Source organism: Caloenas nicobarica, chromosome 6, assembly GCF_036013445.1.
Source record: "Caloenas nicobarica isolate bCalNic1 chromosome 6, bCalNic1.hap1, whole genome shotgun sequence".
Taxonomy (NCBI): domain Eukaryota; kingdom Metazoa; phylum Chordata; class Aves; order Columbiformes; family Columbidae; genus Caloenas; species Caloenas nicobarica.
The window spans coordinates 22,396,218-22,419,940 of NC_088250.1; the positions used below are offsets into that span (position 1 = coordinate 22,396,218).

At 36.5% G+C, this 23,723-nt stretch overlaps 2 protein-coding genes across 18 annotated transcripts in view; both read left to right on the plus strand.

Moving 5' to 3' along the window:
* Positions 1–9,167, plus strand: part of LOC135990345 (sodium channel protein type 1 subunit alpha) — a 66,171-nt gene extending 57,004 nt beyond the window's left edge. For 13 of the 15 annotated variants that reach the window (XM_065637959.1, XM_065637963.1, XM_065637972.1 and 10 more), the window contains 5 exons: positions 4,463–4,516; positions 4,834–4,971; positions 6,629–6,733; positions 7,089–7,359; positions 7,709–9,167. In XM_065637959.1, coding sequence (XP_065494031.1) covers positions 4,463–4,516; positions 4,834–4,971; positions 6,629–6,733; positions 7,089–7,359; positions 7,709–8,877 — 1,737 coding nt within the window. In that variant the 3' untranslated portion in view covers positions 8,878–9,167. The remainder of the gene's footprint in view (positions 1–4,462; positions 4,517–4,833; positions 4,972–6,628; positions 6,734–7,088; positions 7,360–7,708) is intronic. The other 2 variants (XM_065637968.1, XM_065637966.1) reach the window with 1 other exon arrangement.
* A 3,225-nt stretch (positions 9,168–12,392) lies between these two features.
* The window catches only part of TTC21B (tetratricopeptide repeat domain 21B), a 36,961-nt gene continuing 25,630 nt past the window's right edge, over positions 12,393–23,723 (plus strand). For all 3 annotated transcript variants that reach the window (XM_065637412.1, XM_065637414.1, XM_065637413.1), the window contains exons 1-11: positions 12,393–12,437; positions 12,667–12,796; positions 13,772–13,882; positions 15,129–15,295; positions 17,447–17,569; positions 18,648–18,805; positions 19,199–19,283; positions 20,783–20,881; positions 21,383–21,575; positions 22,579–22,676; positions 23,195–23,395. In XM_065637412.1, the coding sequence (XP_065493484.1) occupies positions 12,417–12,437; positions 12,667–12,796; positions 13,772–13,882; positions 15,129–15,295; positions 17,447–17,569; positions 18,648–18,805; positions 19,199–19,283; positions 20,783–20,881; positions 21,383–21,575; positions 22,579–22,676; positions 23,195–23,395 (1,386 nt within the window). In that variant the 5' untranslated portion in view covers positions 12,393–12,416. The remainder of the gene's footprint in view (positions 12,438–12,666; positions 12,797–13,771; positions 13,883–15,128; positions 15,296–17,446; positions 17,570–18,647; positions 18,806–19,198; positions 19,284–20,782; positions 20,882–21,382; positions 21,576–22,578; positions 22,677–23,194; positions 23,396–23,723) is intronic.

The window sequence follows — 23,723 nt, forward strand, 5'->3', positions numbered from 1 at the left end:
ACTGATTACAGAAAGCTGCCTCTTACAATCCAGTATTATTTCGATTCTCCATTCCCGCTTCTTACTTATGCCCTTTGAGCCAGTCAAAGAAGAATATTATAATTCCCTTCAGCTTTTCTGGGTTACAGGTAATACAACATAAATCTTTTTCTGCATCACTGAGGTTTTCTGTCTGGAGTGACTACTACTGGAAGTAGTGCCAATTTCATGCAAAAGCAAAAACAAAAACCAAAAACAAGCCAAAAAACCTCCAGACCCTAGCACTGAGGACCTTATTATTCTGGGTGAGACATAAATAAGTCTCATGAACAATTTATTTTTTGAATCACGAAAAGCCTTTTCTAGTAGTATATGAGTCTGATCATCACAGGGAAAAAAAGTATATCTTTTTTAAGAGTAAAGTAGAAAAGAAACATAGATATTTCACACAGAAATACTCAAAAGAAGTGGGATAATTTTTGAAAGAAATATTCTAGTCTCAAAAAATAGATTGGAAATGTGTGGCAGTGGCTTTTTTATCAAAAAGAAATCTCTGAGAAGCTCTTGAGTTTCCTTGGCGGTGATGAGGTATGAGGGACCTAAAAATTAGTTTGTGTTCTTTTCTTGGTTTGTATATTGTATTTTTTTTTCTTTTGGGGGAGAGGTGTGTGTGGAAAATCTTTAGTATTGATAGCAGTGTTACAATTCTTTCTGCCCAAAAAATATGTGCCATTGATATAACCAAGTTTTATAGACATAGTTGATCTGAGAGTATTTTCCAAAATTCTTACATAATTTGAAGCTGGAGTGTAAATATTTGTGCCATTGGTCATATAAGTACACATTCTCTCTATAAGAATTTTTTCTTCTATGATCCAGCGTAGCTCATGTTGGTCTACATGGATCTACAAACTTATTTTTTCATTTCTTGGTCTGAACTTGCTTGAGTGTTTCTCTGTCCATAAAGAAAAGCGTCAAAGCAGAGACAGATCTGCTGCAGAAATTCCTTTCACAGTTTGCATGCATCAGTGAGTGAAGAGGAAGAGGCTGGTGTACACAGAGAGATGTGGCATCTGCCCTGATAATTTTATGGCCTTATGCCTTTTTAACTTGAACCTAGTGTTTGGATTCTTTGGTAAGTAAATCTCCCGGAGACCTGCTTTTATCCTGCTGATAAGCATATATCCTGCTTACAGGGATAAAATATGGAGAACCAGTGGGTCTCAAAGCACAATGTTATATTATTCTTCTGTTACCAATATAAATAAGAAAACACGTTTTGTCAAGTGTAGGGTAAAAAAATCAGAAGCTGAATTCTAGGGCTGTAAGATTAGGATGGCTCCAAAGTTCCAGCAGGTTAGTATCTTAAAAGCAAGTTGCTATTGTATCTCCAAAAGGGAATGTGAATCTTCCTGATGGTTATTTCTGGTAAAGCAATGGAGTGGTGAAACTCCAGCATTGCTTATAGCCCCATTAGAAATTAATCATCAGTGAAAAAAGTCTATGTACTTTTAACAATAGTAGATTGGGAGATTTTTGTTTTGTTGGGTTTTCTAACTGCATTTGAATCTGCATTTGAATAGATGTCTTTCAAATTTCTTTGGGGAAAACAACATTTGAAACAGATGCCAATTTCAGTTACACTGCTGTAATCTTTGAAATCAATTAATTACTCCTGATTTTGTATCACTGAGAGTATACAATATATTTTTATATTTGAATATACAAAAAGGAAACTAATAATTTGATCTCTTAGTCATGTTTTTCTATTCATTATTAACAAATGCCCAATTACTACCTTATTTCTGTTAAAGAAGATGTGTTGCAGATAAATTTAAGTCTAACATGACCAGGCCTAAGCTTCTACTGAATGCAGTAGAAATAACATTCTTTCACCAAATGTGATGCCTTGACACTGAACCTCCAGTTCCATTGCTTGCTATTGTTCAAGCAACATATTTTAAAATTACAAGTTCTCCTACTGAACTGATGCTTCTGCTTTGGGAATTAAGAATCCGTTTTCTTGCAGATAAGTTCTCAACTGGTGTAAAGGGGTTTGCATAATGATGGTTGTATTCACTGATTCTTACCGATTTTCAGAAGAGATTTAGAATAAAACAAATAGTATGATGAGGGAACATTTTTATTATTACAATTACTTAATTTTAATTAGGTTTGGGGATTTTTTACTTCATTTCTTCAAGAATGGTAATATCTTATGATTTTGTTAAATTCACTGTGGAAAACAGATATTTTACTTTAGGTATTTTGAACTGCAAGATAGTAAAATGTTATATTTTTCCACTCTCATACTCTTCAATTTTCCTTTTTAATAATAATAACAAGCAGCTCAGTTCTTCAACTCTTTTTCCTAGTGCTAGCTGAAAGGTACTGTCTATTTATAATGGAGTCCTTTACTGATGATGGTGAAGCTTAATATTTTTAAATTAGTCTGGGTTTTTTTTTCCATTCAGTCTAATTAGTCTAGGCTACACCAGTAAATTTACAAAAAACAATAATTCCGCTTTGCCTGGAGGATGATATACAAGGATCATCGTGTGTCTGAATCTGAGGCAACAGCACACACTTTGCAGGAGAACCATCCTTTGTATCATCTTTCTGATGTAAAAGTATGCCCATGATTTGCATTTAGTGTTACAGGTTGAAATGCTGATTTCAACCTAAGTTATGACATTCAAAAAAATGCAAATAATGTATCAAGACAAACAAAAATAGCGCCTGTAAGACATGAGATAGTCATCCTGCCCTATTTAGACCTTCTAAGACCTCAGCAGAAATACTGAGTCCAGTTTTGGTTACCATTTCAAGAGATGAACTAGTGGAAGAGAGCTCAGAGGAAAATAATGAGAATGACCAGAGTTCTGGAAAACAGGATCTGCGTGGAAAATTGAAGAAACAGTGATCACAGCCTAATGAAGAAAGGCAGCAACAGTTTCCAAATAAGTAAAAAGTGCTACACAAAGGATGATTAGTACTCAGTTCTCCAGGTATGTAACGATTATGACAAGTGACACTCTTAAACAGCAACAGAAGGATTTAGATATCAGGAAAAAATAAAGATGAGTGATGGAATATATATTTTTATGAGGTTGTGGAGTGTCCATCTTTAAAGTCTTTGAGAACAGGTTAAACATATATTAAGAATTACATAAATAAAGCTGATCCTACCTCTCCTAATCCCTTGCAGTCCAAATATTCCACTTCAAATTCTTCAGCTGAGACTTCTACTTGTTTCAGATTTATTGGTCCTCTGATACTGTACTTTGATTTCATCATCATACTGTAAGTTCCTAGAATTTTGTATTTTCTGTGTTGGCCCCCAGATGCGAAAGTTGTTGCATACTGGATTTGCATCTCAGGATAATCAGCTCTTTTTCGTATTCCACTGTCTCAAAAGTTCAGGGGACCCTTTTCCTTTAAGGACAATGCCAGCTGCTTTGTATGCTGCATAAGCGAAGCCTTTTTGAAACCTCCACTAGAAATGAAGCCTCAAGATGAGGGAGATACAGAACTAACCACGGATGAAGAGCGTTCCATTCCCAACTTGTTTCTGCAGCTGATCTCTATGGCAAGGAATATGAAGGAACTGATGGTTTGCGGCCTTGTTTAGCAGAATTATAATAGGAATTAAATGGCAAAGAATTCTCTCACTTCTTTGTTTTATTCTGGGCACAACTGGATTAAAAACTGAGTGATTTCTACTTGCAGGTGTTGCCTAGTCAAAAGAGAACTTATTTCTACAACAGAGAAAACTGCTTTCTGTTTTGAACTCAGATAAAGATATCTACACCTCTCTGTCAAATATTATCATTTACAGATTTTGGGCAGAGGAAATAGCTATAAAAATTCAGTAAATACTGCCACCTATGAGGCTTATTAAGTCTTTGATCCACATAAAACGCATCCTTTTCTTACCAGTTTATTTCAAAACATATCTGAGGGATCTAACCTTTGTAAAACACAATACAGTATATTTAAAGTGAAAATAGAGTTCCTAAATCAAGTAAAGTCTTTCCAAGTAGAGAAAAATTAGAATTGGAATTGATAGGAAAATACGTTTTCTGAGCTGATCCAAGTTCTTCTTCCCTTTGGTTGCCACCTCTCTGACTGATTTGAGAGGGACTCCACATCAGTCTTCAGTGGTGGCAACTCATTCCATAAAACTATTTCCCAGCTGTACATAGCCTTTGCAGTTTGACAAGGTTTGTTGAACATTTAGACACTGCATTTTATTATTTGTGATAATTAGAAATAAGTTAATTACACTTACTGCTTAAAGTGTTCATATAGAGACAACAGGAATGCACAGCAATGTAGCCAATGAGCAGCTGTGAAAAAAAGAGACAAAATTATCTAAAACCTCATGTTATGCGAATTATTTCTGGTGCTGTACTCAGTTGCTGAAATAACTACATGAATTGTTTTCAAGCTCTATGCTTAAACAGGTGTGTACTGTTTACAGGCTACATTTAAAGGCTGGATGGATATTATGTATGCAGCTATTGACTCAAGAGATGTAAGTACTGCAAATATTTCTAAATTATATTTTTTTTTCCTTGAGGTCAATCTATCAACAAGTGTGTATTTCTGTATCTTCAAAAAACAATATTCATACAATACAATGAAACAAAAATTAACTAATATGAGACTCTGCTGTAACGGATTGTGTAGAACTGTCAGATGTTGTCAGTCATAGATGGAACAGACAAAATACATTGAAATAGGTGACAGGAGTATTGTCCAGACAAAAAATATTAAGGATATTTTGCCCTAGGTTGCAACTTGTTCAGTTGAAATAATCACATGAGACCTTCCACTTTTTTTTTTCCTTAGATATTACAGCAACCCAAGTATGAAGACAACCTGTACATGTATTTGTATTTTGTCATCTTTATCATTTTTGGTTCTTTTTTCACCCTGAACCTGTTCATTGGTGTCATTATTGATAACTTCAATCAGCAAAAAAAGAAGATAAGTATTGTTTTATTTCTCTTCTAAAGATATTCTAAAATATTGCATTTTTTGCAAGTGCATGACATATGGAATGTACACACAACGTTTGTTCAAAATTGAAAAAGCTGAAATATATTAGCATATAAAATCTCATCAAGATGTAGTATGTATTAACATCACAGACCCGTCTGCATTCAATGTCCTGTTTAGTCTTCCTCAAGTCATCTGCTTTTCCATGCCTAAACTGCATGAAATCTCCTTACATGATCAAACGCCTAACTTAGGCCTGTACATTAAAGCATTTATAATTTCTTGGGCTTTTTTCCTTCATGATTTGTAGTGATTCTCTCAGCACACACACGAAAATATCTACCTGGTTATGAAAAATAAAGCATTCTTTCGTCACACTACTACAGATGCTGCTTTAATGATCCCGGTGTTCAAGTTTTCTGCCACTAAAGGATCTGAAATTATACAGAACAGGAGCAGTTTGTAGCTATTTCATGGCCTTTCTTAATTGTTTCATTGTGTAGATGTAGATAATCTCACTGGTATAGATGGTCTGAGTATCACATGCTCATCTTTAAAATTATTTTCTGTAAATAGATAAGGTAATGAAAGCTAAAGGACAAAAGCAGCTATGAATTACTAGTGTAATTTTACCTTAGTAGTCTTTCTGTGGGTTTATGTTACTAATGAGAGATGCTAAGTAAGATTTTTGGAAGCCATACATGCTTAAGGCCTAGAGGTATATGGTTAGGGAGCCTGTCCAGTGTATGGTGCATCCATTCCCATCTCTTCAGGCTTCCCAAACATCCACAAAAGGGTTGCATCCAAGTCCTATGTGTTTGTAGACATTCCTGGAATCAGATGTCTGCAAGTATCTTTTATCCAGGAAAAATTTACTTCAAGAGGTGTGTAGAGTCTGATGGGTTTTCATTCAAGCTGTCTCTATGAGAAAGCTATTATGGGCAGTGGATTTTGGTTAGGTTGCCATGAAAGACCTATAATTCTCTCTTTATCTTCCCTGTCAGACTCCAAAGGCCAGTTCTGACTTTTGCCAATCAGAACTTCATTGAACATGAAAGCTAAAAAAGATAAAAGACTTAGACCATTTTGCTGTTAACAATATCGAGAGTGCTTCAATCTTTGGCTTTGTTCTCCAAAGTCTGATAATCCATCTCTCAAAAATCTTGAAGAGTTTGAGTCCCAATGCTGCTGTTGTGATTGCTAAATGAGAGATATGTAAAGCACTAACACATTCTTGTACAGAAAACTTGACTTTGTCTCCTTCCTTTGTTGCACTAAAATCGCAGTTCAGAAGTGACTGTACTGAGCAGCCCAGACTATTTGAGCTTGTCTCAGATGCTGTTTACTGTATCTCTTCCTATAAAACAAAAGAGGTACTGAAAAGGTTTTCTTGCAGCTCAAGGAAAATAACTGCAGAAGAATGCTGCGTTTCTGGTTTTTGTGAGATGCAGTACTGGAAGTCCAGACAACTTCTGGACTAAATGCTTAGATTTCAGACAGCTGCATTTGACAGCTAAGAGGTTTTCGCCAATTCAGTTAGCCTGATTTTCATGAAATAAATAAACACATCACATTTCTTTTTAAGAGTTTTTTTCAATACTGCGTATAAATGTGGTTATAACCAGTTTTGATTTCATGTTTTTACTTTGGAGGTCAAGACATATTTATGACAGAAGAGCAGAAGAAATATTACAATGCAATGAAAAAGCTGGGATCCAAAAAACCACAAAAACCTATACCAAGACCAGGGGTAAAATCATTTATATACATCAGACTAATAGCTATTTATGAACAGTTCCATTTTTATTGATATATAGAGAGCAGAAATATGCCCATGTGAAAATTATCATTAACTAGTGTATCAGTCAGCAAAAATGGAAAATGAAAACACAGTAGAATATTTTTCCCTTGCAACTGTTTTACGTATGAATACACAAACAAAGGAGGCCGAACTAAGCTGTTGTATTCATTTTAATTTGACTGCTTAAGGTCACTAGTTACATTTCTATTGAAGTCCCATTTGCCTTACTGCATGTATTTTTCTACTTCTTGCAAGAAAACAATTACAGTTGTATTGGATGTTTCTTCTTTTCTTTTCTCCTCAGAACAAATTCCAAGGCATGGTCTTTGATTTTGTGACACAACAAGTATTTGACATCAGCATCATGATTCTTATTTGTCTTAACATGGTTACCATGATGGTAGAAACCGATGACCAGAGTAAAGAAATGGAAAATATTTTATACTGGATAAACCTGGTGTTCATTGTCCTTTTCACTGGAGAATGTGTCCTGAAATTAATTTCACTTCGCCATTACTACTTCACTATAGGCTGGAACATTTTTGATTTTGTAGTTGTTATTCTCTCGATAGTAGGTAAGTCTTGTTTATTAAACTAAAAAGAAGGTAAAATGAATATAAGGTGAACTTTTACTCAAATAAAGCTATATGGTTAGCTTTTGCCACTGCAAGGTTTACAACTAAGTCATGCAACTTTTTATTTTGTCTAATTTACCTAATCCAACCATCAAAACTGTTATGATCATTCAACATATATTGCACCTGCAAAAATTAAGTATAACTGGTATAACAGAAATAATGCAAGTGGAATCTAGAGAATATCTTTAATTGCTACATAGAACCACCAATTTTCAAATGATTTTTCAAAATTTCTACTATGATATTAAGTGGTAATGTATCTTGTTTTTTTCTTTTTCTGTTTTAGGTATGTTCTTAGCTGAGATGATTGAGAAATATTTTGTGTCCCCCACACTGTTCAGAGTCATCCGACTTGCCAGAATCGGTCGAATCCTGCGTCTCATTAAAGGCGCTAAGGGAATCCGCACTCTGCTTTTTGCTTTGATGATGTCTCTTCCTGCTCTGTTCAACATTGGGCTGCTGCTGTTCCTGGTCATGTTTATCTATGCGATATTTGGCATGTCCAACTTTGCCTATGTTAAGAGGGAAGCTGGTATAGATGACATGTTCAACTTTGAAACGTTTGGCAACAGCATGATCTGCCTGTTTCAAATTACCACATCTGCTGGCTGGGATGGTTTGCTTGCCCCAATTCTTAACAGTGGGGAGCCAGACTGTGATCCTAATAAAGCTCATCCAGGGAGCTCTGTGAAAGGCGACTGCGGCAACCCTTCTGTTGGGATTTTCTTCTTTGTCAGCTACATTATCATCTCATTTCTGGTAGTGGTGAACATGTACATTGCTGTGATTCTGGAGAACTTTGGTGTTGCTACTGAAGAAAGTGCTGAACCCTTGAGCGAGGATGACTTTGAGATGTTCTATGAAGTCTGGGAGAAGTTTGATCCTGATGCAACACAATTTATGGAATTTGAGAAATTGTCTGATTTTGCAGCAGCACTTGAGCCTCCTCTTCATCTACCCAAACCCAACAAAGTCCAGCTTATTGCGATGGATCTGCCCATGGTGAGCGGTGACAGAATTCACTGCCTTGACATCTTGTTTGCTTTCACAAAGCGTGTTTTGGGGGAAAGCGGGGAGATGGATGCCCTCAGAATACAGATGGAAGATCGGTTTATGGCATCCAATCCTTCAAAAGCTTCCTATGAACCAATTACAACTACATTAAAACGAAAACAGGAGGAAGTATCCGCTGTCATTATTCAACGGGCTTATAGACGTCACCTTTTAAAACGAACAGTAAAACAAGCTTCCTTTATCTATAACAAAAACAAAACTGAAGGAGGGGCTGGTCTGGGTGTGAAGGATGAAATCCTTCTTGACAAGTTAAATGAAAACTCATTTACAGAGAAAACTGATGTAACCGCATCAACAGCACTTTGTCCACCTTCTTATGATCGTGTAACAAGGCCAGTCAAAGAAAAGCATGAAAAGGAAGGTAAAGATGTTCAGAAATAAAAGCAAATAGCAAGCGAAATCATCTATGTGCATAATAGTTCACGGCCTGTAAGGATCATGTGTTTGTGTCAACAGGACTCCTGCTGGAGGTCTATGCCAAACTGACAGTTTTTACAAATATACTGTACATTAAAGGTCAGTGCCTATTTAAAGACAGTGACCCCTTGTCAGTGACTGTGACTGTGATATGGGGAAACAACCTTGACAGGAGGTTACTGTTCTCACTACCAGCTGACACTGCTGAAGAGGAGAGACAGAATGGCTACTCAGACTGTAGGGACCAGTGAAAAGGGGTGCAAACCGCGCCGTTGTGTGTTCAGAATAAAACAATATGGTAACTGTATCCACTGTTTGCATTTCAACTGCCACACACATCATATTTTTACAAAACCTGTGTTAGTGGGTTCATCTTATTTTTATTCATATGTTTATTACATGTGACTATTTTTGTAAATGGGGCTTCTGTTGGGGCAGGGATGAAGTACGTCTTTACAGGTACAAGGGACACGTGTTCTAATGCCCAACTAATATACACACAGAAATGTTTTGCATGAAGGCATGCTGCACTTATAGATCATGCATGAAAATAACATTAAGTCATAAAGAACAACAGATTTTTTTAGTGTGGTGTTTCTGGAAAGGCATAACAGATATTGAGGTGCTTAATTAATGTACTCACGTTGTATCACGCCCAAACAAGTCTTGAAATGCCTGTAAAGTCCCCTATAACTCACAGCAACAGTAGAGACAGTTTATTTTTTGCACAGACCATTAAGTTTCAGAAAGTGCAAACTTCCTTCTAGCTCTGGAGTCCTAGATTTTGTCTTTGTCAAGTGCATTTCTGCATACAAATACTAAATGAATCTGCCTCAGCCCTCCAAATTGATCAAAAGGAGCCATTGATCCAGTTGTTCTGCTTTATCCTGCAGTATTGTTTAGCCATCTTCAGCTCTCAGTAAGGTGGTTGTTGTACATGTTAATGAAAAGCCCTCTGCTATGTAAATAGTAATTTTTAACCTGTGGTGCATGTTTGAGCAAACAGATAATGACCTAAGCACATTTATTGCATCAAATATGTACCACAATAAGTGTAGTGTGCAAGTGTTCAACAGGTAAAATTACCTATTATCTACCATTATAGATAGTTTGGATGCTATCGGTGCATGTTTATATTGCCTATGCTTCTGTTCCTTTGACTGTCCAGGATTCTTAAATATGGGAAGCCATACATCAGAGCTAAATGAAATAAACTACTCAACAAGACCTCATTCCACCACACCATTAAGCAATACTTAGGAGCTTATTTATTTTACATTTTTTAGTTTTCAGTGAGAAGCATATAGTGTATATCCAAACTGTACAGTCATGTTGAAAACTACTAAACCTGTTGAAAATAATGTTAGAATTTTATAAGCAAATATAAATACTGTAAAAATCATTTTATTTTATTTTTCAGCATTATGTACATAAAACAAGAACTGAATTTTATCTTCAGGTTGATGTCACACCATTTTATTACTTTCTGTCCATAGCACCTTTTCAGACAAGAACTCCAGAGAACAAGATAACTAAAAGAATGGATAGTTGTATGTTCTGATGTTTTACAATATTTGCAAACGTATCATTACATTCTGTGAAATAAGTTCATAATTTGTTTTTGCAGTTGGGAAATGGTGTAAAGTTCAAAATGAATGTCTAAGCAGTGCCTGCATCATTGGTTTTCAGATACGACCTTTGTTTCACAAAGTCCTTAATTTTTTCTCATATTTACTCACATAGTTTTTTTTATTCATGCTGCACTAGAACTAATGTTATCTTGGGTCCACAATATTTTTTCACAAAGAGAAAGTAGCAAAATTGTACAATCCAACACATCAGGACATTTTATGTTTCTTACACAGGAAAATTAAATATAGATTACTTTTATTAAAATTATTGACCAATGTATTAGTGAACTGCATGCAGGAAAATGCTACTATTACCCTAACTGACGCTAAACAACATTATTAATGCGCCAAAATAATAAAGATTACATTTTTTATTGTATGTTCCTTTTGTCTTTATTATCTGTCTTGAATATAAAAAAGGTATGCTTTTAAAACCACAGAATGAGAGGATACTGAAAACCTTTACAGCCAGCTATACCATTTTTCCGTGTAAGCAAATCCTTGGGACTTGCTCATTAGTCACCAACCAGGTGATGATTCTGTGAGTATCAGTAGCACTGCCCGGAGTCCGTGCAGCAGCTCCGTGCAGCGGGACGCTCGACTGTCCAACACCGGAGCTGCCCGGAGCGTGTCCCAGGAGGCTCAGAGCTTTTGCAGGATCGAGAATGGGCCATTCAAGAGATTAACAAGAAAAAAATGAGGATTGAAAATGGTACTAGATACATGACATTCCCCAACTTGGATTATGCGAACCAGTTTATTTTTGCTACTTACTATTCACAAATGGCTACAGAACATCTCGTATTCAAGTGAATTTCTGAAAAAGGTGAATCAGCGTTGGAGTGAATAGCCATTGGTCTTTTCCTCAGAAATTTCTAAGAATCTCCCTGGAACCACCACATTCCTAGAACCTATCATTTGTGGATACTGATACGGAAAAGCGCAAATGCAGCTGGGAAGCGGGTCTGTCGGTTCTTCCTGATCAGCTGCTTCAGTGAATTTCTGAAAATGTTCATTTTATACGCTCACATGCATTCCTCTACAACTTCCAATGAAAACGCTCAGGTGAATACTGAATTTAGTATAAAACCAGTTTATAAGCAATTTGTCTGTGCCTGCTCTTAACAGGTAAGCTTAAAAAGCATGTAAATTATCCACAAACTGACAGGAATAACAGACAGGATGGGTTTGTCTCCCTGCGCTGAATGGCATTACTGGTGCTGTTCATGTGGGACCAACACCACAACCCTTCTGGAGCAACGTTACTTGGCAATGGGTTCTTGTTTCTGGCGCCTAGAAATGGTGACTGAGAATGCTTTCACCTCCAGGGGAAAATCCGAATTTTGAGGGAGGCAGGCAGGCAACTTTCTGTATTTGCTTTTACCCCATTGCTGTTTAATTTCTACAATGAAGCTTCACATAACCTGAGGTGCTCAGTATTGGAGATACAAAATGAAACACAGGGAGTGTGGGCCACTCAGTCGTACATCCAGCCAAAAAAAAAAGCAAGAAGAGAAAGCAAATTGCCGACGTTTCCATCCGGCGTTCAGGCACTGACGCACCCGAGGGGAGGCGGGCGAAACCGCCAGTCCCCGCCGACAGGGGGCGCCACACCCCGAGCCGGCACCGCCCGCGCGCGCCCCGTGGTTCGGGTCCTCGCGTCCGGCTGGTCCCGCCCTCATCCCCCCGGAGCCCAATAGGTGGCCAGACACGTTCCGGCGTTTTCCACGAGTTTTTCTTCCCGTGTTTCTCCCGCCTCCTTTCCTCCAAGCCAATGGCTGTGGGCGCTGCAGCTGGCCAGCCAATGGCAGCGTGCTGCCGGGCTCTCCGCCGCCCTTCCGGAGGCCCCCTCAGCGGCGCCGGGTAGCAACGATGGACGCCGAGGGGCAGCAGGTGGGTGCCGCCGCCGGGCGCCGACCCGCCCCGGGCCTCTCCGCGGGTGTGGGGCCCCGCAGGGCCTGGGGGCGGCGGGCGGGAGGGCGACGAGCCGCAGGAGGGGGCGGTGGAGCCTGGGGAGGAGGGCGAGCGGCCAGACGGGGCCGGTCCGAGACGGTCGGCGCTGCCTCCGGCCGTCCCGGGCTGAAGCGTTCGCAGCAGTGAACGGCGCCCGCCTTTCCCGCAGGCGCTGCTCAACTACTACTGCCAAGAAGGCCACTTCCAGCACCTCCGGGCGGCGGCGGAGGAGGCGCTGAGGCGGCTGGGCAGCGATCCCGTGTTCCTGTTCTACCGGGCCTACGGCGCCCTGAGGGCAGGTAACGGGGGCTGGGGGCGGCGGTGGGAGCTGGCCCTGGGCCCCGCTCCGAAACGCGGCGCTTCCCTGCCTCACAAAATTGTCCTTAGCCTGCCACACAGAAAGAAAGTCATGTTATGGACCTGAATGCTTTCCACGTTGAGAAGATTACTATTGTTTCATGATCTATAATCCCCCTGCCAATTTGAATGGAACTGATCTAGACTGCGTAATGATGAAATGAGAAATAGGGAGGTTTTTGAAGGGAATTTGAGCCCATTGCATTGTATAACAAAGATACCTTTTCTCGTTCCAGCTAATATCTCTTCCTTTCAATGCAGCTGTATGTAACTTTGTTGTATCCCTCTCCCTCAAATGAGATGTCAGCTAATGCCTATTGGGAGGATATTTGTATACATAAAATCGGTTTGAGAAGTTTATTTGGCTAAATCTGTATTTCAAGGATGTCACAGAATACTAACAAGTAACCCAAAGTGGGGGAGGGCTGAGGCAGGGGCTGGGAAGGATTTGAAAGAATTTGAGGTGTTGTATCTGTGCCCAAGCTGCCTAACTTTTTTTGTTTTACAATCATACAGTCCTGTTTTTCAAGATAGTGTCTCTTCTTTTGATGTTCAAAAGATTCAGACAAGTAAGACAATCCTGGCTATGTAAAGAAACAGGAGCAACAAGACCTGCTCAGTGCCCTGTATGAAACAAATCATAAAGATGATTTTCATCTTTATGGCAGTTGACAGAACTAGCACATAATTCTTTTCAAGTTCTCTGCATTGAGATGATTTTTTTCTTTCTTGTGGGTGTTTGAAAGACTTGCATAAACAAGTGAAAATGGATGTGTGAATAATGAAGCAAGTTATAAAGGATCTGTTATCAAAAACATGAAAGAAAAAATGGGAAAACTTAAGTTGGATTGAGGTCTGATGCAGATGTTCTCTGTCTTGAAAAATGTTAAAGCCTGTTCTGCACTTGTCTTCACTAGGTGACATCCAAGATGGCATTCGACAGTTGGAGTCTATCAAAAACAAACAGGACGTGTCACTTTGCACGATAATGGCTCTGATTTATGCTCATAAAAAGAGCCCTAATCCAGGTATGCTTGTTAAAACAATATTGCTTCATGTCTTAAACAGCTGTTTGAAGATCTGAGAGCTGTAGACCAATTCTGCCTAATTTAAAAAGGTATACTCCAGCTTTGCATTTGACATAGTATCTAGGACTGAATTGAGTGACACTTATCGCAATTGTAAACAAAAATACCAAAACACAGAACTGTGAAGAGTAAGACTGAACGTTAAAATAAAACACTAAAAAAATCGACTTGCCCACCATGATGGAAAGTCTTTTATGGAAAAAAAAAAAAAAAAAAAAAAGAAGAGTTGAATCAAGCTTCTTGTGGTTGTTGTTCACTCTTATCTGATATTGGTACTTTTGAGCAGAAGTGCAATTTAGGAAGTCATTAAAGCCACACCTTTTCTGTCTTTCAAGTTACCCAGATCTTACAAAGGGAGAAAAGAATTTTGTGAACATTGGTATTCCTTTCTCCAATCTAAACCCAGGTTATTTCGCTAAGAATTGGTTTATCAGGTAAACTGTGTTGTCATTAAACTATTGCCATTGTATCTTCCTAGCTGTGCAGATTTATAACTGATACTGACAGTTTCGTTAGGTGGTATGATGTGAAACGGTTCTGACTAGTGACATCGCTCTTAATTGAGTCCCTGAGGATTAATACTGTAGGATAGCAAAATTATCATGCATTTCAAGACTCTGACGAAGTCATGGGAGTAAGAGTCAAACATTTGTTTTTAATGGCTCCTAAAAGAGGACCAGAAATAAATGAGGGTAAAAGAAAATATTTGGCAGTAAGTCCCAGACACCAAAGTAAATTTCTATAGGGGATTAACCTGATGAGAGCAACTGACAATAACAACGAGGATGTAAGAAAGTAAATTTTAGTGTTAAGAAATCCATCACACATTTTCCAGGGATTCTGGAGCTAAATCATCTTGGATTCAGCATTTTAGGGTGCTCTACAGTTGACTTTTTACTTATTTGGCAGACACTGGTATAAATGTGAACGTTATTGTCCAGTTTCCGTTTATGTGGCAGTAGTCTCTGCTACAAATCTAAGGTTTAACAAACCGCAGGATTATTGCACAAGTGACCATGTTAATAGCAACTCTCTTAAGTCTTTAATGTCTGTACCAGATTGCCTGTGTGTTTATCGATGTATTATACAAAAACAACGTTTGCTTTGGAAGCCCTTGGCTTACATGCTGCTCATCTGTAATATTTTGAGATGTGATCAACAAAAACTCTGAACAAAACCTTTTCAGATCGAGATGCTATTCTAGAGTTGGATGCAAAACTGAAGGAGCAACGTAAAACAGCAGGACAGCAGGCTCTGTACTTCGCTGGCTTATTTTTGTGGCATCTTGGTCGCGAGGACAAAGCCCGTGAATATGTTGATAGAATGATCAAAGTTTCTGGTGGTAGCAAAGAGGTAACTTTTTTTCCTATGTAAAATATTAATAGGACCACGTATACAGTGAAGCTAGGCTTATTGCACCAATACTGTTCAGAGGTTTCCATTAACTGTTTTGTGTGTCAATACTTTCTTGATGTCATAAATTCATTTGACAGGCCAGAGTAGAATTCATGTAATGATTTTTTTTTGTCTGCTCAGTATTCATTTTCACGTAATAAATGAGAGGTCTGCATTGACCGATGGAAATAATATGTAGTTATGCCAATTTTGCTACTTGATACTGAGCATCATAATTCCTACCAAAAAACTAAGTGTGATTCTTGCACTAGAGGGAGAAGTCTGTTTTGAATCCAAAGATTCAAAAATACCCAGAGGATTGGGGATTTTAATTTTCAGCAGCTGCTAAAGAGAAAATTTGCTGAGGGTTTTACTGAATGTAATTTATTTTGAAATCTGTATAAGTGTTGTATATAGCAATGTATTCTGCATTTATATACAGATATCGAAATCCACTAAAATCTTTAAAGAGGTTTGTGAAAACTTTGTGTTATTTTTTAAAGGAGGTATCAGCTTCAATTCAGGGAGAGGAAAAAAAAAACTTTTTTTTTTTTTTGGTGTAGTTAGCTGTCTTCAAGGCAGAACTGTTTAAGTGCATAATTGTTTCCTATGACATTAGTATTAAACACAAATGTTTCTGAATTGTTCCTCTGTGTGGTTCAGTACATTGCTCAATTTATAATCTATGGTTTTATGGTTTATGTGATATTACGTGAGTTAGAAATCTGCAGCTATTCTAAACATTATTTTCTGAAATTACATTATGGATTTAAGTAATGACTTAGTTTTTGAACTATCAGTGATTATTAATTAAAATTGGTAGTCATTTTTAATTATTGGCTAATTGTTACTAATGAAGGAATAGTTAAGGACATCATGAGGCATTAACACATTAATTTCTAAAAAGATATGCCATTTTGGTAAAATAGCAGTATTTATGACGAAACCATAGTGGCTGGTTTTTATTTGTTTTTGTTTTTAAGAGGCACTGTTTGGGAATGTCACTTAGTAGGAAATATTTCCAGCTGAAGTTTTCGATGGATTTGAAATAACTATTTATTTATTTATTTTTACAGAGGGACACGCACATAGAATTTAAATGTATATAGAAAACAAGTAGTTTTCCTTTTTTTCTAAGGTTGCTTATGCCTTTTCCTAGTTTGACAATAGAAAGTTATGTGAACTTCAAATTTTTGGGAGGTGTTTGGGGTGCTTAAACTCAATGGAATATGATTTGCCAAGTGTATAGAGTTCATTTTGATAAGATACTATATGTACTCCTTGTATAGAAGTGAAATACCCCCCATTGTTTTTTTAAATACTTGGGAATATGAATTCAGGCCTGATTGTTAGCCATTACAAAATATGGCTCTTCTACTAACCTTTGAGTCTTAAATACATGACTCGCTTGTGTAATTTTATGTTACAAAAGACCTATTGATATTTTATAGTTTGAATTTTTGCTTTGATGGCAATTATAATTTGGTTAAGTAATCCAGCACTTCAAAATACATTTGATTTAGTTAAGCTATAATTATATGTCTGGAACACATAAGAAAATAATAATTACTTCAATGAAAAGGCAGATTTCAAAGTACCGTGTTTTTTTTTTTTTGGTAATACTGTTGAAACTTCAGATCTTTCCCTTCACATACAGGTATTTCTTTTTAACAGACAGTAGAAGGAAAAAAGCTTCTCTCCTTTTTCAGCACCCCACATGTCTCAGTGTCTCATCTAAACAAAATCTTAAGAAAATATTCTGCAGAAATGTTTGCAGAAAATATTCTTACTGTCTTATGCAATCCTGTGAGGTTTAGTTCTGTCTGCTGAGCATGTTACTATCGTTTTGGTCCACTGTTGGTTTGTTTTTCTTTTTTAATCCTGTAAGAAAATATATTATTTGTTTAATTTAATGCTGGCGTGAATTACTAATATTTGAGGTTATTCTGTAGACTGGTTATAATTTGAAATATCTATTTTAACTAGTTAAAAATAGATACTTTAAGTCTTACTTTATTTTTAGGTTATTTCTATTTACCACTGTATCTAGTATACATTACTTTTTACTACCTAGTTAGTGAAGAATTTCAGTTTATATTTTTTTAACAGGGTTTGATTTTGAAGGCATGGCTTGACGTCACCTGTGGGAAAGAAACTCACATTAAAAAAGCTGTAAAATACTTTGATGAAGCACTGCAGGAAGGCAATGATGTGTTTGCTCTGCTTGGTAAAGTACGTTTACTTCATGACACACTGTAGTGTGATCATCTGTGAATATTGCTAACACTCTTTTAATTGTCATTAGTCTGTTTCAAGTGTTTGTCTTGATTTTATTTTGTTAAAGGAATGGTATGAATTGTTTTCTGTACACATTTGTCTGTTTCAGGGTATACTACTAATTTATATCACAGCCATTGTTACTTATTAATATAATGTTTGTTTAATATTCTAAAGCTAAATGCAGAGAAGAATTGTTCAATGCAAATAAGAAGGCTAAAGTTCAGGAGAGTGTGCACAGTGGCATTTGGTTTGGCATGTGTGCTTGGCTGTGTGTGGACTGTTAGCTCAATTACCAGTATATCTCAAATTTAGTTACTGCAATTAGATTTTAGACAGCTCTCTGGCTGCAGCTTAAGAAATTAACTCTCAGAAATGACTATGTTTGGTCCGTTCCTATTGCAAAAATAGGAAATAAAATGGCATGCACACAGTAACCTGGAATATGATAAGGAAATTTTAAGCATCAAAGCAAAATAGAGAATTTAAGCCCTAAGTTCATTTCTACTCAAATTCATTTGAAACTGTGATACCTGATACTTCTGAAGCAGTTTTGCATTTGGAGTACTTTGTAAATTGCTTTACAATTAAAAAATCGTTAATTCTGGCAACAAGAACAGTGAGTTACTGAGTGTGGATTTTTAGATGGTACACACCTCAAGGCTTGAAAAAAATGTTTAATCTGCGAGTTGTGTTCAATAGCCTAAAACTGTGAGATGCTTTATGCAAAGTTATTTGAAACCTAATAAGACAATTTTTCTCTTCATCTACATCTCTTTTTCTTGCTTGCAGCATTTCCAAGCTACTAGTCGGTTACATTTACCATTGTTATAGAGTGCCCACCACACACAAGGTTTTACAAACCATCTTATGCTGTTTGATTGTTGCAGTGTCTCTAGTTGTGGTTGATGGTGAAGTAAAACTGTTACTTCAAGAAAGATTTTTCTCTCGCTAGCTCTTTTTCCTAGTTTCTGTATGAAAGAACCTATGTGAGTGTACAGGCTTTTGACGTGACTTCTCTTCCTTCCATTAGGCACAGTATTTCGAGGTCCGACAGAATTATTCAGGAGCTCTGGAAACTGTGAACCAGATAATTGCAAACTTTCCAAACTTCATTCCTGCTTTCATAAAGAAAATGAAGCTACAACTAGCCCTGCAGGACTGGGAGCAGGCAGTTGAAACAGCACACAGGTTGAGTATGAAGTAGCACACCACTAATTGTGTTCTTGTCATGTTTACACTGTAAGAAGAGTTTGAAACAAAAGTAGATAGGTTTCCATTTTTTTTAAATGAATTTCAATTAGTTAAATCTGTTCTAAAAATACATTTAAACTAAATTAAGTTTTATTAGAGTCAAACCTTGCAATTCTGTGAGGATGCTACATCAATATGTGAATCCATTTTGGCTGGAAGAGTACCTTTCAGAGATAGGCAAAAAGTAACAAAGCTGTGCTTTCAGTTGAGAGCTAAAACTTAAAGTGACTGTGCAATACAAGTTATTTTGTTCCCCTCTTAGGATAAAACAGATGATTGAGCAAAGGTTTTGTTTTGGTTTCTTTACTTTCACTTTTTGTTTGGCTTTAGACTATTGCAGAAAGATGCCTGCAATTTAGAAGCCATAAGAATGGAGGCTCTGCATTATTTGTGCAGGGAAGGAAATATATCTGAGGTGAGTCTCTTTATTAGCAGACTGAGCATAACAGCTTTTGTAGGGACTAGATGCTACATGCACTGTCTCTATGTCTTCAACTCATATACTTTGGTCGCATGCCACACTAAGATGCAGGAAAATGCATATTCACTTATTCTGACTCAAATGGCTGCTCTAGCTTATTGTTGGGGTGTTTTCTGGATGCCAAGGGAAACATAAATTTTTAGCTCCATTGTTCCAGAGAGCGGGAGTCAAGACAAACAGAAGTCTCCTCTGGAGAGTTAATTGCATCATGTTGCTTTGAATCATCAAAGCAAACTCTTATTGTTTAAATGCTGTTTTGATAAATTCATAAGTTATCATAAGTCTTCCATTCATTTAAGTATTTTATTAATTGAAATAAGGGAAATAATGAGGTTTTGTAGTGATAAATTTTTGGAAGGGGGTCATAGCCACTTAATCTGTGATGTTAGGTTGTATAACCTGTTCACTTTTTTTTTTTTTGACAGTTACTGGGGTTTTTTTAGCTCAAAGAATTCTCTGACTTTTCTTTCTGCTCCCAAGATGCTTTTCTGCACAAGGACGTATGCATGTATTTTGTACATATGTTGCTTGTGCCATTTTTCAGGAAATTTTAAAATAAATCATCTAAATTGTTGCAAAAAAATCATTAAATATTTTTAAATATCTCTTCCTCATTATGTAAAAATGCTGGTATAAATTAAGTGGAGACTTAGCAGAAGTAAAGTCTTTTCAGTGTTTTTTTTCAAGTTCTAGAGGAAAAGCTATATTAGGTTAACACATTTTTAGTTATTGCATAGAAATCTTTAGTCATTAGTTTATTTATAATCAAATTTAAGTCTTACTTATGCACAATCATAGGAAATACGCAGAAACAGTAACAACTGCAGACTCCCATTCAGTAAAGCCGTCCATGGTAGTGTGTAAACAAAAGATTCTGGGGTAAAATGTCACATGTGATAAAGCCTCATATCTAGGAAAAAATTAAACAAGCTGACGAGTTTTAAACTTGATTCAAGTGTCTACTTCTAAAATCATATTAAAAAACCCCATGGGCGTTATTATTGTAAGCCTAGAAATGTCTAAAATACCTTAGGTCATTTGAGAAGCTGTGATGTTAAAAATCTGAGCATCTCTAAGTGCTTTGATTTTGAGCATGCGTGTTTGTATTACACTGACGGCCAAACAAGATTGACAGATCAGATTCCTCAGACTGTCGTGCTTTATGGGCTCTTCTGTTACATCAGGTTCAGGTCAAGTCTCACTTTTTTTAGAGCATGTATAGAGGACACATAATCTATTGTCACTTTACTGTTCCAAAGCATTTTGCTAGGAACTCCAAAATAAATCGAACTCTTAGCCGTGAAAACTTTTAAGTTTAACTTTCAAGCTATCATTGCGTATTAAAATATGTGACTAGTTTTTAGTGAAAACTTCAATTGTCCTAATCTATTCATTCTTTCTATTACTTATGATGTTATTCCTTTTTCTCCAAGGCTTCAGCAAGACTGGGAGACCTTATTAAAGCACTGGAGAGGTTAGAACCACGCAATGCGCAGCTCTTCTATAAAATGGCTTTAGCTTTCACTAGAACAGTGAGTATGCTTTTTTCCTTAAGCAGCATACAACTATCTATATATGCTATTGTTGTTTTATTTTCTGGTAGACAGATGTTAAAATGTCTACTAAAAAGTATAAAATTGCAGATGATTGAAATAGATTACCTTGGGTAGCCTTTGCTAACTACATGTTTTAAGTTTTACGTTCAGTATAATTTACAATACTTAAGCTATCTAATTCCAAAAATGTTTTTACTGACCAGGTTAATCATGTAGCCTTGAAACTGAGGGTTTCTTTAATCTTTGTATCTATCAGAGTTATTTGAAGGAGGTATTCAAAGCAACTATCAACTTATTGTATGGTATCGTATATTTGTTTGAATCCAGCACACTTGAATGTCACATTTTTATAGAATTACTTGCAGATTGTATTAGTCTTATATGAGATGTTGTTGTCTCTACTGCTACAGCAATATTCAGTGTGTTTTTCCAAGAGAATCTGAGAAGAGAAAGTTTAATGATTATTCTTCCCATTAGTGTGGCCGGAACCAACTCATCCTTCAACACACACAAACCTTAGTTGAAAGAGCATCTGATTTGGCATCTGACAACGCAGAATTTGCTACTGAACTTGGCTACCAAATGATTTTACAAGGAAAAGTGAAAGAAGCTTTAAAATGGTACGAGACTGCTATGACACTTGATGAAACAAGTTTTTCTGCTCTAACTGGTAAGTTCTTTAACTTTCAACTGGCTTTTTTTTTAGGGATCTTAAAACACAGATGATGTTTTCTTGATCAAGTTTTTCTACTGCTCCTATTAGGAAAATTAGAGCAGGAGCATTGGATAGTGCTTCCTCATTCAGGTTATACTGTCTTCATTGTAGCAATTTTCTCCTCACTGGATATGTCTTTTGGTCTTCCTTTTGAAAAGTGAAACTTTACTCTTTTAAATTAGAACTCTCAAAGTAATGGCAAGGATAGAGATGTAGCTGTATTTTAAAATTATTATTTTATTTCTGTAGTGCCTAAGAGCTAGAGAATTTTTAGGCACTACAAAAATAAAAAATTCAAGGGTGGTTGATAGAACAAGCTGTCCATGGCTACATACATGTCTAAATTAGATTGACAAACATGATCAAGTCAAAACACATGAGACTTTTGATGTATATATTGCATTCTTTGAAACAAAAAAAATGCTTTTGATGAAGTCCAATTGCTGTCAAGAAAATGGAGAGTAAATATGGCATACGTGCTTCACACATTTTTCTCCTGCATTTTTTGTCACTGACTATGCCATTGCCTTGTAATCTGAAACTTCAAACAGTACAAAAAATTTAGAGTGAAGGAGCCATTCATCTGTATAGTTGGGGGTGTGTGTGTTTGTTTGTTTTTTCATTTTGCATCTTGTTCTGAATTCAGAAGCCAAACTTTATGATACTTCTACTTAGTCTAGATCCAGTTAAGATTTAGTTTTAAACTTTGTAATATAAGGGATGAGATCTTCTCATGAAACTGCTTTATAGCATTGCATATATTAGTATATCATGTATCATCTATCCTAGGTGTTTCTAAGTACATAAAATCTGCATTGCCATAAGTCTTGATCTATTCTTTCTTCCCATACTACTACTCTATGATGAGACTATTGAGAGAAAAAGTTAATTCTGGAAACCAAAGCATGTGCTTGACCAGGAAGACAAATCTGCGATAAAATGTTTAAATATGTTACAGGAATTATCCGTTGTCAGCTAATACAAGGGAAATTAGAAGATGCAGAGCAGCAGTTGGAGTTTCTTAATGAAATTCAGCAATCCATTGGGAAATCTGGGGTAGGAGACGTCTTTCTTTAATAAAGTACTTAGATTACAATCTCAATTCTAGTCTACTGGCTACTTCATGTTCTGTATTTCAGACACTTGAGCAGAGCATTCTTAATGGAGTACCACTAAATCTGAATTTCAGTTTTTCCTCCTGTCAATCTAAGTTAATGTCTTGCTTAACTTTGCAACATGAGGCTGTTTGCTTGCAGAGCAAAAGCATCATTGCCTTCCTGCAGTGCTTTATCTCTGAAAATAACTTTGTAATGTTAGGAAGGGTGGAATATTAATTATTTCCAGGATTGTGAGCTCAGAAAAATTTAGAGCTTCTTGCACAAATTAAAGGAATCCATTGATATAATAATCATCAATGTCATTGTCAGTGAACATACTAAATGTCTTATAGAATTCCTAAATATAAAGAAAAAAATGGCTAACATGAATAGTTGTGTAGTATTGGTAACAGAGGGAATGTATCTGGAATATGGAGAATGGTTTTTCTTTTTTTTTTTTTTTTTTTAATTCTGTAGGAATTGTCTTTCTTGCATGCAGTCCTAGCTATGAAAAAACATAAGAGACAAGAAGAAGTTATTGCCTTATTGAATGACGTTCTGGATACTCACTTTTCATCTTTGCGTGGTTTTCCTCTTGGTGTGGAATATTTTGAAAAATTAAACCCTGATTTCTTGCTAGAAATCATTAGTGAATATCTTAATTTTTGCCCAGCACAGGTAAGCAGCTGTATATCATGTGCGTCTGAAAATGGAAAATATTCTTGGTTTTAATTCTGGGACCAGTTAATCATGAAGCAAAAATTGAGCGATTTTTTCCATCTTAAAATGTGAATTTATTTGAAGGAAAGCATGTTTTAAAACATCATACCACTATTTAATCAAAATAACTATGAAAATATTTTTTTTGTGAAGTGAGAAAGTTGCAGTAATAAAACCTGAGGAAACTCGGGATATTTGTTTAATGCACTTGTGTGTATTTATACTCTTTTTAGTATCTCTTTTGATCAGGAAGACTGTAAACAATACAGTGAATAGAGCTATCTCA